Source organism: Pogoniulus pusillus, chromosome 32, assembly GCF_015220805.1.
Source record: "Pogoniulus pusillus isolate bPogPus1 chromosome 32, bPogPus1.pri, whole genome shotgun sequence".
Lineage (NCBI taxonomy): Eukaryota > Metazoa > Chordata > Aves > Piciformes > Lybiidae > Pogoniulus > Pogoniulus pusillus.
In genome coordinates this window covers 6,928,463-6,942,274 of record NC_087295.1, presented here as the reverse complement: position 1 = coordinate 6,942,274, position 13,812 = coordinate 6,928,463, and the positions used below count along the sequence as shown (strand labels likewise).

General features: G+C 41.1%; 1 protein-coding gene across 3 annotated transcripts in view; it reads right to left on the bottom strand.

Annotated features, from left to right (window-relative positions):
• The window catches only part of POU6F2 (POU class 6 homeobox 2), a 303,523-nt gene that overhangs the window by 16,295 nt on the left and 273,416 nt on the right, over positions 1-13,812 (bottom strand). For all 3 annotated transcript variants that reach the window (XR_010308035.1, XM_064169525.1, XM_064169526.1), the window contains one exon: positions 2,256-2,424. Coding sequence is in view for 2 of the 3 variants with exons in the window: in XM_064169525.1 (XP_064025595.1) it covers positions 2,256-2,424 (169 nt within the window). In the remaining variant the exon portion in view is untranslated. The remainder of the gene's footprint in view (positions 1-2,255; positions 2,425-13,812) is intronic.

Below are 13,812 nucleotides of genomic sequence, written 5' to 3'. Positions count from 1 at the left end.
AGAACAGCCTTAGAAGGGCTGGATTACCAGTTCTTTTACTCCAGACCCCAGCCTCATCCAGTGTGCAGGATGAATTGTGCTTCATTATGGAGCCACTGATTGATGTAGCGCCTTTCCTCTTGTTCAGTGTGTGGCCTCAGACCTCTATCCAAGCTCTCCACAAAAGACAGTGCCTCTTGAGCATTTCTGGGTTTTTAAATCTTAATTTATTTTCTTGTGTTTGTACAAGATGAGGGTCTCCCTCTTCTGATTCACAGAGAAGTTGGAAAGATGCTAAGTGAAAATGCATTTTTGGGTACCCAGTCTAGGTCAAGTAGGAGATGATTTTTTTTTTAGACTGTCTCTTTAAATGTTTTTATACAGTTCCACAGTGAGAGTGCATTTAAAATTCTGTCTGTGAGTACCAGGTTCTTCTGTAAATTAAAGTCCAGAGTCTCAAACGGGATATTGGGGGAGCTCTTGTGAAAAGACTGGTTTAAGTGACTTGCCTGCCGTTGCACTGGGGTTATGTGCTGAATAGAAATCTGGCTCCTCAGCCCTCCACTGCCTGAAGCAAGCCCACCCTCCACCCATTTCCAGCTCCCTCCCTCAAATGTTTTCCAAACTGGGGAACAGTTTAGTGAATCAGGTAGGGAATAAACCCTTGGACAATTCCCCACCTGTTGCATTAATAATTCTGATGCATCCTTAGAACGATTCCATTGGGAACGCACTGAAGGAAGAATGAGGAAAGTGTCACGACTGCATGACCTTAATCACAATGCACACCGTTAGGATAAAATACAAGTTCTAAGAGGAACTGTATGCAGTTGAACAAGCAGCTGTTTTTCTAGCACCTCCTAACTTTTGATGGATTTATACTGTAAACTTTAAAGGGCTTCTTTGATGTTGCTTTTATTGTGGAGTGTGCTTATTCACATGGGGAAATTGACTGGAATAACTATGGTGGGGTAGAGCACTCCTCAAGAGTTACTCTAGAATATATTTTAAATAAGAATGTCCACAAGGGAGGCTGTTCTGGCCCAGCCATTGAAAAGTAGCTTGTTCTGCGCTAGCTATTTTGCTCAATTTTCCCACACAGACGAGGGGTAACTTTATGTATTTTTAACATGAAGCCTCTTATTTGTCTTCTTCCTACAAGCTTGTCTACATGAAAAAAATTACTGACAGAGCACTAGCAGCATATTTGTATCAGTATAATTATATCTGCGTCTATATATTTTATATACTTACAGTTACCAATGCAGATATTTTTATTCCAGAATAAAAATATTCACACTGGGAGTTGTACCAGCATAATTTTACCACTATAGCTCTGCTAGTAATTTCCTCATGTAAACAACTTCTGAAATAGTCTAACCAAGGTATTTTCACATCTTTCCTTGCATGACAGTTTCTCCAAGCCCTTCACAAGCTTGTATCAGTCACATATTTGACATTAGCAATAGTGTGTGAGCTATAGTGTTTGTTTACTTGAAATATGTACATGGGGTATTGCTGAACAAGGTCATCCAATACGCTCAGGTTTTTGCAGATGTGCAAAAAGTGTTAATGCTTCTCATGTACACTTTTAACCTCCTGGTTTTGCTATGTAAAGACCAAAGCTAATGCTGATAAGGTAATAGCACAGACTCAGAGCTACGTGATCTGGAAGAAAGGGCTGCTCAGGAGGTCAGCTTTTGTAATCCTAACAGTGAAACGTGGTTGTTTTGCTGTGGCGTGCTTCTCTGTCCTCTCCCGTGTGTTACAGTTCTTTCTTGTTCAAAGTGTGCAACCTTTTCCTGGCAAGAAAGGGCTCTAGATTTGTGTAGTGCTAGGGTTTATAAAGTGGTTTGCTGCACTGACTAAGCAAACAAACAGTATTGAACAAGCAGCCTGACCAAAAGTAGGAGGATCTGTCTGCTCACCGAATTCTGAGCAGTGTAATTCACGATATTGACCGATTCGAAACTTTTTCGTTTCCAAAGAACATTAACTACATTCCACTTACAAAAATTGCCCTCACAAGTCAATGAATGACTGCTGCCATTTTTATGAGCATTTTAAGCACTGATTACAATTTCTCAAGGCACATTTACCTTAAGCTCATTCCATAACAGCACTTAGCAATTCTCACTGGCTAGAGTCACTCTGCTTAGAAACATACAATCTACTATATGGAAAAAATAAAAAGGAGGGAAAGCAGATCAGGAAACTCAGCAGTGAGGAGGACGAACAGAGGGGAGAATTAAGGAGAGCCAGGGAGCAATACTTACTGCTGACTAACTGGCCAACACTCAAAGCTGAAGAGGAGGAGGATGAGGAGGAAGAAGAGGAAGCCTGACGCACTGGGCTTTGAGACATAGATGCTTGACTGTGAGCCAAATGCAGGAGATTGGACTGTGAGGTTGCTTGTCCCACTTGCGTCTGGGAGGGCTGATGGAGCTATATGTTAAAATGTAAAAATAGGTATTTAGAAAATGAAGCAGTAACAGGAATCTTCCAATGTACCATCTCACGCATCTGTTTCTGGGGAAAAAATCCCATGGGAGCATAAAATACCAAGGACTTAGCTCAAGTGACAGAGTGTTACAGCAAGAGCAATTTGAGCTCTTCTGCATTCTGACTTTCCATTCTTTTCTCAGTTTAGCCAGATATTGAATCCAATTAGAAGCTATATACTGTTTGAAATGGGTGACAAAAGATCTATGACATCAACAACAGCATTCTGATTTAATAAATATATGTTCTTACCTGTTTTCTGACTCATGAAGTCAGATTTTTATTCCCTACATGGATTCTCATATAAATTAGAATTGTTTCAGAAGTTCTTTCATACTGAAGGAACAGAACCAAGGAGAATGTGAACTGGGGGAAGAGAAGAAAAACTGGGAGAAATTCCCTTTCCTACAGAAAGGGATAGTTTATGATCTCAGTTCTAGCAAACAACCAACATGTTGAAATCTTTCTTCTCAAGCAATACATTGTCCTTGCCTAAATCGCATAGTGAAACTTCTGAGTCCCATTCACACCAGGACTGTGTCAGGTAAGAGACACCTAAAAAAGTCAGGTGCATACAGCAGGTACAGACAGCAGGGCACATGAATTTGGCTTTTTTTTTTTTGTTTGTTTGTTTTTTACAACAGCATAGTTTTTGGTCGTTCACTGGGAGAAAAGAAAGAATTGTTAATCCCTTCTGCCTGTAATAAGCTTTCATGTGGGACCAAAACCTAGGGACAGCTTTTGGTACTTACTTCTATGTAAAAATCCTAGCAAATTCAAAGGGCTCTCTAAGGAGTGAAGATAGACTTACAGTTCTGAACTGGCCTCTAGTAGTCCAGTACAGCCCTTTCAGAGCCTAACACTACACTAACATAGTCCTGATACACTCGGGTGACTGCTATTTATTTCATGTTAATTCTTGATATTGATCAAACATGACTACCAAAATGTACTAAAAGACTTCACTTTCAAGTGATAGCTGTTATCTGCATTCTCAGAAAGGGGGAAAGATAAAGGCCTATTTGGCCTTGCTTGAAATCAGTAATTTACATCTCTTGCTTGAATTCTAAGGAGTATGAGTTTTTCTCTCTTGATATTTAACTGAACAAATGACTTTCAGAGAAGGAGCTGAATTCATTAGCAATACTCAAATTACATATAATATGCTCCCAGAATACACAGAAGTGACTGATGCTAAGTAGACAACAAATTGTATGGCACAACAGATAAAGGTATCTGATCATGTTCAAGATGACAGATTTGCGTGGAATACACCTGAACAATTTTAACGACATTAGTCTTGCTACAGGTCTGTTTAAGAAGGGGAAAAAAATGCAATTCCTTTTTCTGCCTCCCACGTGGAATAATGAAACACAAAATGAAGTAAGAAACTTTGCATGACATGTTAATAATACTGAAAATTATTTATCTAGCCCTTTTGAGTGTAATCTGACTTTCCTAGGGGTGAATAAATGAAAACATTGTACCAAGGAGGTATTTTTAGGGCCAAAAAAGAGAAACTGGCAGTTTGTCAAAGGAGTAACAGTTGAGAAAGTGATTGATATCTCCCAGATTTCAGACTCAGGCAAGCACTGGGCATCTTAAAAAAAAATATAATTCACTAAGAGCTGGATTTTATCTATAGAGAGCTCCTAGCCCAGAGCATCTCCTTTTATAATATCTTCTCCTAGGGAAGCAGTCCACTAGGAGGACTGGCCTCCTCTGAATGCTGCAGAAATGGTCTGCCCATATCACTCCAGACTGAAGCTTTCAGAAACAGGCAGGCCTTTGGGCTCTGCATCTGTTGTCCAAGGGAATCTCTGGCAAAACTAAAGATTTTAGCCTAGGCAAGGGAAGAAAAATACTGTATTTAGATGAGTTAGATGCTCTTGTACTATCTGGAACAGTCTTAAAGATGTTAGTGTTTATCTGAGAGGACAGAGCAGCAAACATTGTAGCTATCTTTAAAGAGAAAGATCTGCAAAATTATAGTTCAGCCAACTAAACTTCAACCCATGGAAAAGTACTGAGGAAAATAATCAAACAATTTGTAAGCACGCTCAAGAAAACAAGGTAGCTACTGACAACTCGGATTGTTAGGAACAAACTGTGTCAAGCCAATCTGATCTCCCTCTAAGACAGGGTAATTGGTCTTGTGGACAGGGAAAAAGCAGTAGGTGGCTTGACTTTACAGGACTCTTGACACTCCCTCATGTGGCATTTTTTATAACCGAGGGAAACAGAGTTTAGATGAAATTGCTGCTGAATGAATACAAAAGTAGTTGGAACACAAAATTGAGAGGATGTCTGTCTGCAGAAAGGGAAGTGTGCACGTCTGCTGCTTCACGGGAGCCTGTCCTTGCTCAGCGCTGCTCAGTATTTTCTTAACGACTTGGATGATGGAGAAGAAGATGTGCTGACTAAATTTCCATGTCAGTGACATGCTGAGAAAGACTTTTGTTAGGCTGGAATATAGGATTATGTTTCAAGATGGTCCTGTCACTTTGTCAGTTTCAACATGCCACCAGTAATCCCATGGTGTTGCGAAAGTGAAGGAAAGGCAATTCCTATACCAAGCTGTATGAGCAGGACTGATGTCTGCAGTGCATGTGGAGAATCTTCTTTTCTGCTAAGCACTGGAAAGACCTCTGCCAGGAACAGGGTTGGGGGTACCATGACCATAGCTAGATGTCACGCTTCAGAAAAAAACCTGGACCAACTAGAGAGGAACATTTTGAAGTGGCTGAAGGCCTGGGAGTTATATAAGGTTCCTGAAGACTCCCAGAATGAACTGATCATGTTTTATCACAGTATCACCAAGGTTGGAAGAGACCTCACAGATCATCAAGTCCAACCCTTTACCACAGTGCCCAAGGCTAGACCATGGCACCAAGTGCCACATCCAACCTAATCTAAAGAAGGGAAAACCAAGTGGGATACAGTGCTGGTCTCAAATACAGGTAGGCCTGATGAGAAAAGGAGATGAGTTTGGCTTACATTTTATAGTGAAAAGGATGAGGTGCAATAACCTGAAAGACTCAAATTAGGTGCTGAGAAAAGCTGTGTCATGTGACAGTGAGGCACAGGGGGAACCTGGGGAGTTCCTATGAGAGTGCCTGGGAGCAAGATAGACAATACTGGCATAGCTACTCCATCTGAGAGCAAGAGCGTGGACTGGATAGTCTCTTGAACCTTGACCTTCCAGTCTTAATTTTTTATGACTCTATGCTATTTGCCAACTGTATTTCTCAGAAAGTAATACATGATCATGTAGGACACAGATGGCACATCCAAGATTTTCCAGCTGTGCTATACATTCAGTCCCTGAACAGTTCAACTGCTGAGCATGTACAGAGTAAACGTGAAGCTTTCAGGAAGCACCAGAATGAGTGAGTGCTCTGTCTTCTCCGGTTGTGTGTGTAAAGTGTGCACACAGCCACTATGTAGCACAAACACAGTGTGTTGGTTACATCGAGGAACCATTTGATTGCATAAAGCATTTGCAAACCTAGCTTTGCAATAACTGAGCTAGCCAGAAGCTTAGCAGTTTTCTTGTCAGACCTCCAGTAGACTTTGAACAAATGTAAGAAGTTCTCAGAATGTGGCTGGGCAAAGCAGAATCTGGCCACTGAGGCCTGGAGCAGAGTGGCCTTGGGTGTAATAGCAATGTGCAAGGGATGTTTATGGACTGTTAGTTTCTAACTCAGTGCTTCTGAGGGGAAAGGGAGCAATGGGATTAGAGAGGCTGAAGAGTCACCTTAAGGCCTGACCAGAGACTGAGGGAAGATTCCATCTTTATCTCCCTACATAATTTCCAGCACACCTCCTGTTTTACAGATGCGACAGTTAAGCTGTAAATGTCCTGCTTAAAGCACGATGATAGTTATCTATGTCATGAAATTGCATTAAAATACTCTCTCTCTTTTCATCCACTATAATTTCCACTTCAGAAATAGCCTTAAGGAGAGACAACAATCGGATTATGAATTAGATTCTAGATGACAGAATCAATTGGAACTTGCAGTAGCTGACTTTTCCCATTTTTGGACACGTACACACGATGTGAATTATGTTTATGCCTGTTGTGCATTTTATGTCCAAAGACAGAAGGAGGCACAGAAATTGCAGAAGCAGTTGCTGTGAGTGCCATTCTGTGTGGGTGGATAGAGAGTGATGACTGCATGCAACACTGATCAGTATCTGGCAGGAATACGTGTATGCACACTGCAGCTAGAGCAACAGGATAAATATGAAAACCAGAAAGTGCAGCATTATACCTCATAAGAATAAACTGAAAAATGCAAAGAGCCTGATTCTTACTACTTATACATCAGTTTTACATGCCCCTGTCAACAGCAAAGATAGCATTGATTGAAAACTGCAGAGATGGGAAATGAATTTGGTCTGCAAGACTAAATTTTTTTCTTAAAATATGTATGCAAGATGTCTCTACACCTAGGATGCTTAGCTGGAGTCACAGAATCACAGAATTCTCAGGGTTGGAAGGGCCCTCAAGGATCAGCCAGTTCCAACCCTCCTGCCATGGTAGTGGTAGAGTAGCAAGGCATTTTGAATAAGATGAGGAAACAGAAATAAATGGAAATAAAAAATAAACTTTAGAGAGAATGTTGCCCTGTACCACAGCAGAACTGCTGCGGGTTTTGCAGAGTACCTGGGCAAGCAGCAAGGGCAAAAGATAGCCCTAGTGGAGGAAAGGAGAAGAAAATAACGGGTTTAAAAGGCAGTAAGGGAGGCTAGGGTGAGGCATCAGGAAGATTTTCTAATGCTAAGGAGAGTGACCTAGGTTGGCTAGGGATGTCAGGGAATCTCCATCACTGAAGGTTTTTAAGAACAACTTAGACAAACATCTGTCAAGAATGATACAGGGGCAGTTGATCCTGCCTAGGGGGAGGGGATGGACTCCATGACCTCTTCAGGTCCTTTCCATTCCTATTTTTCTATGATTCAGTGAAAAGGAAATCTGAGAGATAAGGAAACACAACAAATTAGAGAAGACAGAGGTGAAAAAGACAAGTATAACAAAAAGGGCAGAATAAATGAAACTAAGAGGAGTGGTACAAAGAGCAAGAAATAAATTTTAAACAATCCCCTTTATGATATAAATAAAGATTTTAAATTTTCTTCTGATGCAGGATAGTTCTTCATGGGAAATATGAACATTAGCTCTAGTAAAGACTAAAGTCCATGGAAGGTACTGAAAAATAAATACCTAGATATAAAAAGATGTTCCCAAACACTTTGAAGTGCCATGATAATGCCTTGCAGAAGTAGCAGTTTAAGTGTTTCATGCTTCCATTTTTCCTGTAAATGGAGTTCTCTGCTCTATCTGTCTTTCCTGAAACGTGCTACCCATTTGCTCTGGGGATAGAGTGGTGGTGTGCTGTGGCCATGGCAGGATTCAAGAGCAGCATGACAGAGGAAGTCTGTCTTCAAACCTACTCATACTGCAAGACCAGATACTGGCTTCAAAAATATCTTCTTACATTTTCTAGAAAGTGGACATACATATCCACATATTTCATGCCAAATCACTTTCATGGACAGCTCTGTCAGAATGTTTCCCAAATACCGTGCCACATTGCTCTAATTTAACTTACTCAACTACAGTTCAGAAAGTGGATGTATAGATCTGAGGATGAAAGCTTTTTGATACTTACTTAGTATAATGTAGTGTACATAGTGAAAAGGGGCTTCTATACACACTACTTAGACTGACAGAATAGGTACATTTGGAAACTAGCATAAAAAAGCTCTTTGGGTTCATACAGGCTGTGGTTAAAATGAAGAGTGCAGCACAGAAATGCTGTGGACAAAATGGGGTAGGACTATGGCAGCATCTGAGGAAGTTCTTTCAAAGCCTTTCCCTGGGATCAGAACTACATTCAAATTACATGCTGTAGTTAAAGATCTCTTGGCTTGCCATATTAGATTGAGGGCAGATCTGAGCTTCTGTAGAAGGTATAAATTTATATGCAAATCATAGAAGCATAGAATCAACCAGGTTGGAAGAGATCTCCAGGATCATCCAGGCCAACCTAGCACCCAGCCCTATCCAGTCAATTAGACCATGGCACTAAGTGCTTCATCCAGTCTTTTCTTCAACACCTCCAGGCACAGTGACTCCACCACCTCCCTGGGCAGCCCATTCCAATGCCAATCACTCTCACAGTGAAGAACTTCCTCCTAACATCCAAACTATACTTCCCCTGGCACAACTTGAGACTGTGTCCCCTTGTTCTGTTGCTGGTTGCCTGGGAGAAGAGACCAACCCCCACCTGGCTACAGCCTCCTTTCAGGTAGTTGTAGACAGCAACGAGTTCACCTCTGAGCCTCATTGCTGTCTACAACTACCTGAAGGGATGTTGTAGTCAGGTGGGGGTTGGTCATCTTCCAGAACCCCATCAGAGATGACATAATATCAGTATTAAAGTAACAGCCTGAAATGTGTGGGGAAGTGCATAATTCAAAGGTAACAGGGATATTTCTACAGTGAAGTGCCTTTTACACTCTCTATTGCCCCAGTTCCTTAGAATGCCATGGGTAGTGTGGTGATAGCTTCCTACTCCCAATAGTGTGGTGCAGCTAGATTTTTGTTTATGTATATATCCTATTCCTACCAGTGCAGGTGGTACAAAAAACACTGGTCAGGAAAAGACAAGCTACAAGTCAAGTGTTCATGCTGTGGCATGGGAAATCTGATGTAGTCTCTTGTGCTAGTAAATAGTCTGGTCATCTTGACTTTCAACTATCTAGCAATTTTATCTGTGGATGATATGGGATCAAGCAATGCAAGTGGGTAAAGGAAAAGAAAAAGAAGTGAGGAAAATTGTCACCCTCATCACTGAAAGTCACAGAAAGGCAAAAGTAAAATGAAGCTGGATTGAGACAGCACAGTTTAGTGGCTATATTCACAGAGAAAGAAAAGGGCATTTCTCATAAATCAAGACAACATCAATATGAGAGCTGCTTCAGTTTTAATGGGAGAGGATAACAAGGGGCTGTATGGAGTTGTAATAATGAGATGGTAGGGTCCATGTAGTGGGTTGAGGCTGCAGGAAGAAAATGTTTGGCATTAATTTTGGAAAGCAGGTGTACAAGAATAATCATGGACCCATCTGAGAGCTATCAATATCCTTTCAACAGCCAATCTGGAGCATGATAACAAGTGATAGCCAAAACAGATGACTATGCAAGAATATGCTGCCTGGTAACTTGTTTTATTGTGTCAAGGTTGCAGAAGCCCAAAGCTTTGTGCTAAAAGACACAATGAAATATGAAAAATTCTGTCAGGCAGTATAGCTAAAACAAGGCTGAAGACTACTGGGACAACAGGCTTCATTTAATGAACCTAGTGTGTAGAAGTAGAGACAGACAACAGCAAGAAGGGAACCTGCTTGATGAGGTGCAATGAAGAACAATAGAACCTGTAGAAGCTGTTTCTGTGTTGGCAAGCAAATAGTTATGAAAATTGGAATTATTAGGAAACTTGTTTAAGGAATTCCCAAACAGGAATGTGTTTTGAACTACACTGACCACTGGCAGCTGAATTCCTCCTGCCTAATTGCACTTATCTAAGAATTCAAAATCATCACTTTGGCATTTTGGGGAGGGCTGAGATTCTCAGTAACACAGAAAAGGCTGCTACCTGTGACTGGGGATGTAGGCACAACTAGCAAACAAGTGCTGCCAGCAACAGGAATGCCAAGTTCAAGATTTAAGTGAGTGACACTTTTGTAAGTACCTTTTTGGTAATCACATTTGATGTCTTTTTCCATCCCCATTTTCCTCTTTTTTTTTTTTTTCAAAGCAAAAAGGTGGCACTGCAATTATTTGTTCTACAGATGCAGACAAAACTAACAAATTTGACTTCAGAGTACTATAAAAAGAACTAGAGAAATCTTTTTGAACTTTGATGAAGCTGCTGCACCCATCACAAAGGCTGTGAACTGCCTGCTGCATTCCACTGAGCAGTAATTTCCCTAAAAATACTTTCTGTCTGTGCACATATGCACAAATATATCTGATTTCCAGTGAAGGAGACCAATGAGGTTTTATACTTTTCATTGTTTTCTGTGGACATTCCAAAACATTTCAAACTCCAGTCACCTAGGTGACTGCTATCCCACATTTATTAGGAAAGCTGTTCAAGGAATTCCCGAACAGGAATGTGTTTTGAACCACAGTGACCACTGTCAGCTGAATTCCTCTCACCAGATTTCACTCATCTAAGATTCTCTATCCTAAAATAGCTACCCTAGCCCCCTGTCATGTCAGTGGAGATGTTGGATACTGTACTATACCTATTAGAGATTGAAACTACCTAAAAATTATCCTGCTTTGACAGCTTGAGTTGCCCACCGGACATGCATATGTCTCCTTGTCTACATCTCTTTGTCTCTACAGGAAATCTGGTTAACTAGCTTCTACCAGATACCTAACTGCTTTGTGACTAAGTTAAACAGGGTCAATCCTTTGCTATCTCTCCTGAGACTCCAGTTCATGGTTCAAGCTCTTCTGTCAGTTATGTAGGTGTTAACGTGCTGTTAAAGATGTGCAGCAACGTCTGAAGCCAAGGTTTTCAAATCTGATAGCAAATGACAATGCTAGCAAGTTGTTACAACAAGCTCATCTATTCTTGGAGGAAAAAAATGTGCATTTAGCCACACAACTTGGATTTTGACAGCCCTCCTCCTGAGAGGCCTGGAGGATGTGCAGAAGTGAAGGTTACAAGGTACTTGTCTATTACGAGATATAAATAGCTTTGGTAAAGTAAGAAACATAAAATTAGGGAATAAGTTGTCCTAATTTTTTTCAAGAAAGGAGACTACAAGTGGAAATCAAAGGATTTCTAGCAAATCTTTTGAATGGTTTTAGCAAGCAGCAAGAAAGGATGGTGAACAGGGATGAAGTTGAATCAGCAGGAGGAACGTGTGGGTTTTGAAGTTAGCACAGAATAGCATGAGCAGCTTACAGACTGTGTTCACAACACGTCAGGGGAGCATTAGGACAGATGAAATACCGAGTAAATAGGTGCAAAGTGAAATGGCTGGGAGATGGGCAGTAAAAATCATTAAGAGCAAAGAAAAACTTGTTTATGAAGAGAGATAGAAAGGACACAGACTACAAGAGGAGTGCAAACAGCTGCCTGCTTCAGAAAACCATTACAATTTCTAGGAGAATTCTTGGTATGTGAATAGGTGCTGCTGCTCAGATTAGCAAACTCTTGGCAAACAGTGAAAACTCAAGGTTAAATTACACTGAGTAGTTAAAAGTGTAACAATCCCTGCTGTGAGCAAAGAGCATAAGTCAGAAGCATCTATTTATTTTTAAAACCAAGAAGAATAGGGTTACAACAGAACTGCTTGTGCACATTAAAAAGCAACCTATTTACAAGACAGAGAAAGCAGCACTGCCTTACACTGCACCGAAGTAATCTATGAACTCATTTCCATGAGGAGACATTGAGGTTTTAGGCTGTCAAGTCTGAAAAAGTTGTATGAATAAATAAGGCATGTAGTCTGCCTAAGTAGCTGACTAAAAACAGTATCTGAGGCATTTAAGTCTTCAGTCTTCAGGCGAAAAGTAAGCACTAGCACGCATTACTTAGCAACTGAAACAGGCTACATGGGTTCAATTATTGTGACTCAGCTAACAAGCAGCAGCTTACTATCACTGCTTGCAATCATCTCTCTTTCTCCTGCAGTACTTCGTTTCTGAGGAAGTGACAAGTTGAAAGTTAAACTAGGATCGTCTGCAACTGGAACATTTTACTACATTATTTATTTCCTCATTTATTTCTCTGTGACACTCTCAAAACTTTCCCCAAACTTGTCTTGTACTCTTCTTTTCCCTTTCTGAAGCTCCTTTCATCAAGTTACAAGACACCAAATGCCGGTTGACACTGTTTTCAGAAATGTTTTGAATTCCTGCTGAGCCTTCTGAATTTCAGCACTCATTTCTTCTGAAAACAAGGTTTTAAACTTATGATTAAATATGCTATCATTAGGCAAACTACACTGGCTAAGACGTTACCCAGGCAATAAGGTAAATCCAGGCTCTCCGTATGCTTTGTGCAATTATATTTACTTTCCAAGTGATGCAGCAGTTCGCATAGCGCTAGCTCAGTTGCTTTTGGCTACCCAGCAGCACTATTCCTAGGAGGAATCTCGCTCTCGTACCTCTTTTCTGCTCTCACTGAAAGCAGTGGCAAAGTCTCCTCTGCCATCCTTCAGGAAGAGCCGAAGAGCCAGTAGAGGGAGCACAAATACAGAGAAACCGTATTCTGCGGTTCTGTACAAACGAGGCTGTGCACTATTTTCTCACATAGCATTTGCGCTACTTGCCCCTCCCCTCTCCGATTAAGAAGAGTGTCTTGATCATGTTCCAACAGATGTAGGTAAGGAGGCTCCGTGTTATTTGGTGTCCTTTCCTGCCACCCCTGGAACCTCAGGACTCTGTGAAAGGCACAAGCTGGATCTGTGAAACTAATCTTGGCAAAATATTTCCTACCTTTACAGCACTCTGGGCACACCATGGGGTACACCTTTGGGTCTTGAATGTACCTAGAGCGCTGCTGAAGGATACTCACTGCCAGCTGATCATTGCACATGAGCACACAGGTTGGGTGATCCAGTACAATATAGAGTAATATGGCTAAGCAGTAGCTTTCTACCTTGAACTCCTGCTCATTCAGCAAGCTGAAGCCTTCAGCAGCAGTCTGTCCCTTTATGTGAGTCCAATGCAATTAGCTGTGCAGAGAAGTCATACCTCTGTCCCTTCTCTGCACACTGGTGGATGTTGCCTGGAAGGGATTGCTTGGCTGCAGGACTCAGCATGTGTGTTGTTCTGGAGGTGAGGAGGCCTCAGGGAATAATAAGAGACCTCTCTCCTCCTCTTTCTTTCAAATTTCATGAGATTCAAATGGGAACTCAGAATTACTACGCTTTTTGAGAGCTTCCTCCACAAAGAAAGGAAAGTTCTAATCTCTTCAAAAAAAGAAACTCCACCCCACAACCTCCCAGGAAGCCAAATGTGAACTGATGAGTTTCTTATTCCATTGTCAGGCTTTCCTGTGCTAGAGAACACAGAGCCTACCCTCCCATCCATACAGCTTTGTCTGAAACCCTGTGCATGCAACAATTTCAAAAGCACTTGCCAGTAGTTTGCATCTGCCCCCATTAAAGAAAATAGAGCCAGATAAATAACAAGTGCTTTGGAAAATGTCTCTGCTACGTACCAGAGAGGACAGGATGGAGAAAAGAGTATGTAACCACTTGGATGGGAGACATTTTTGAAACAAACAAAAAAAGT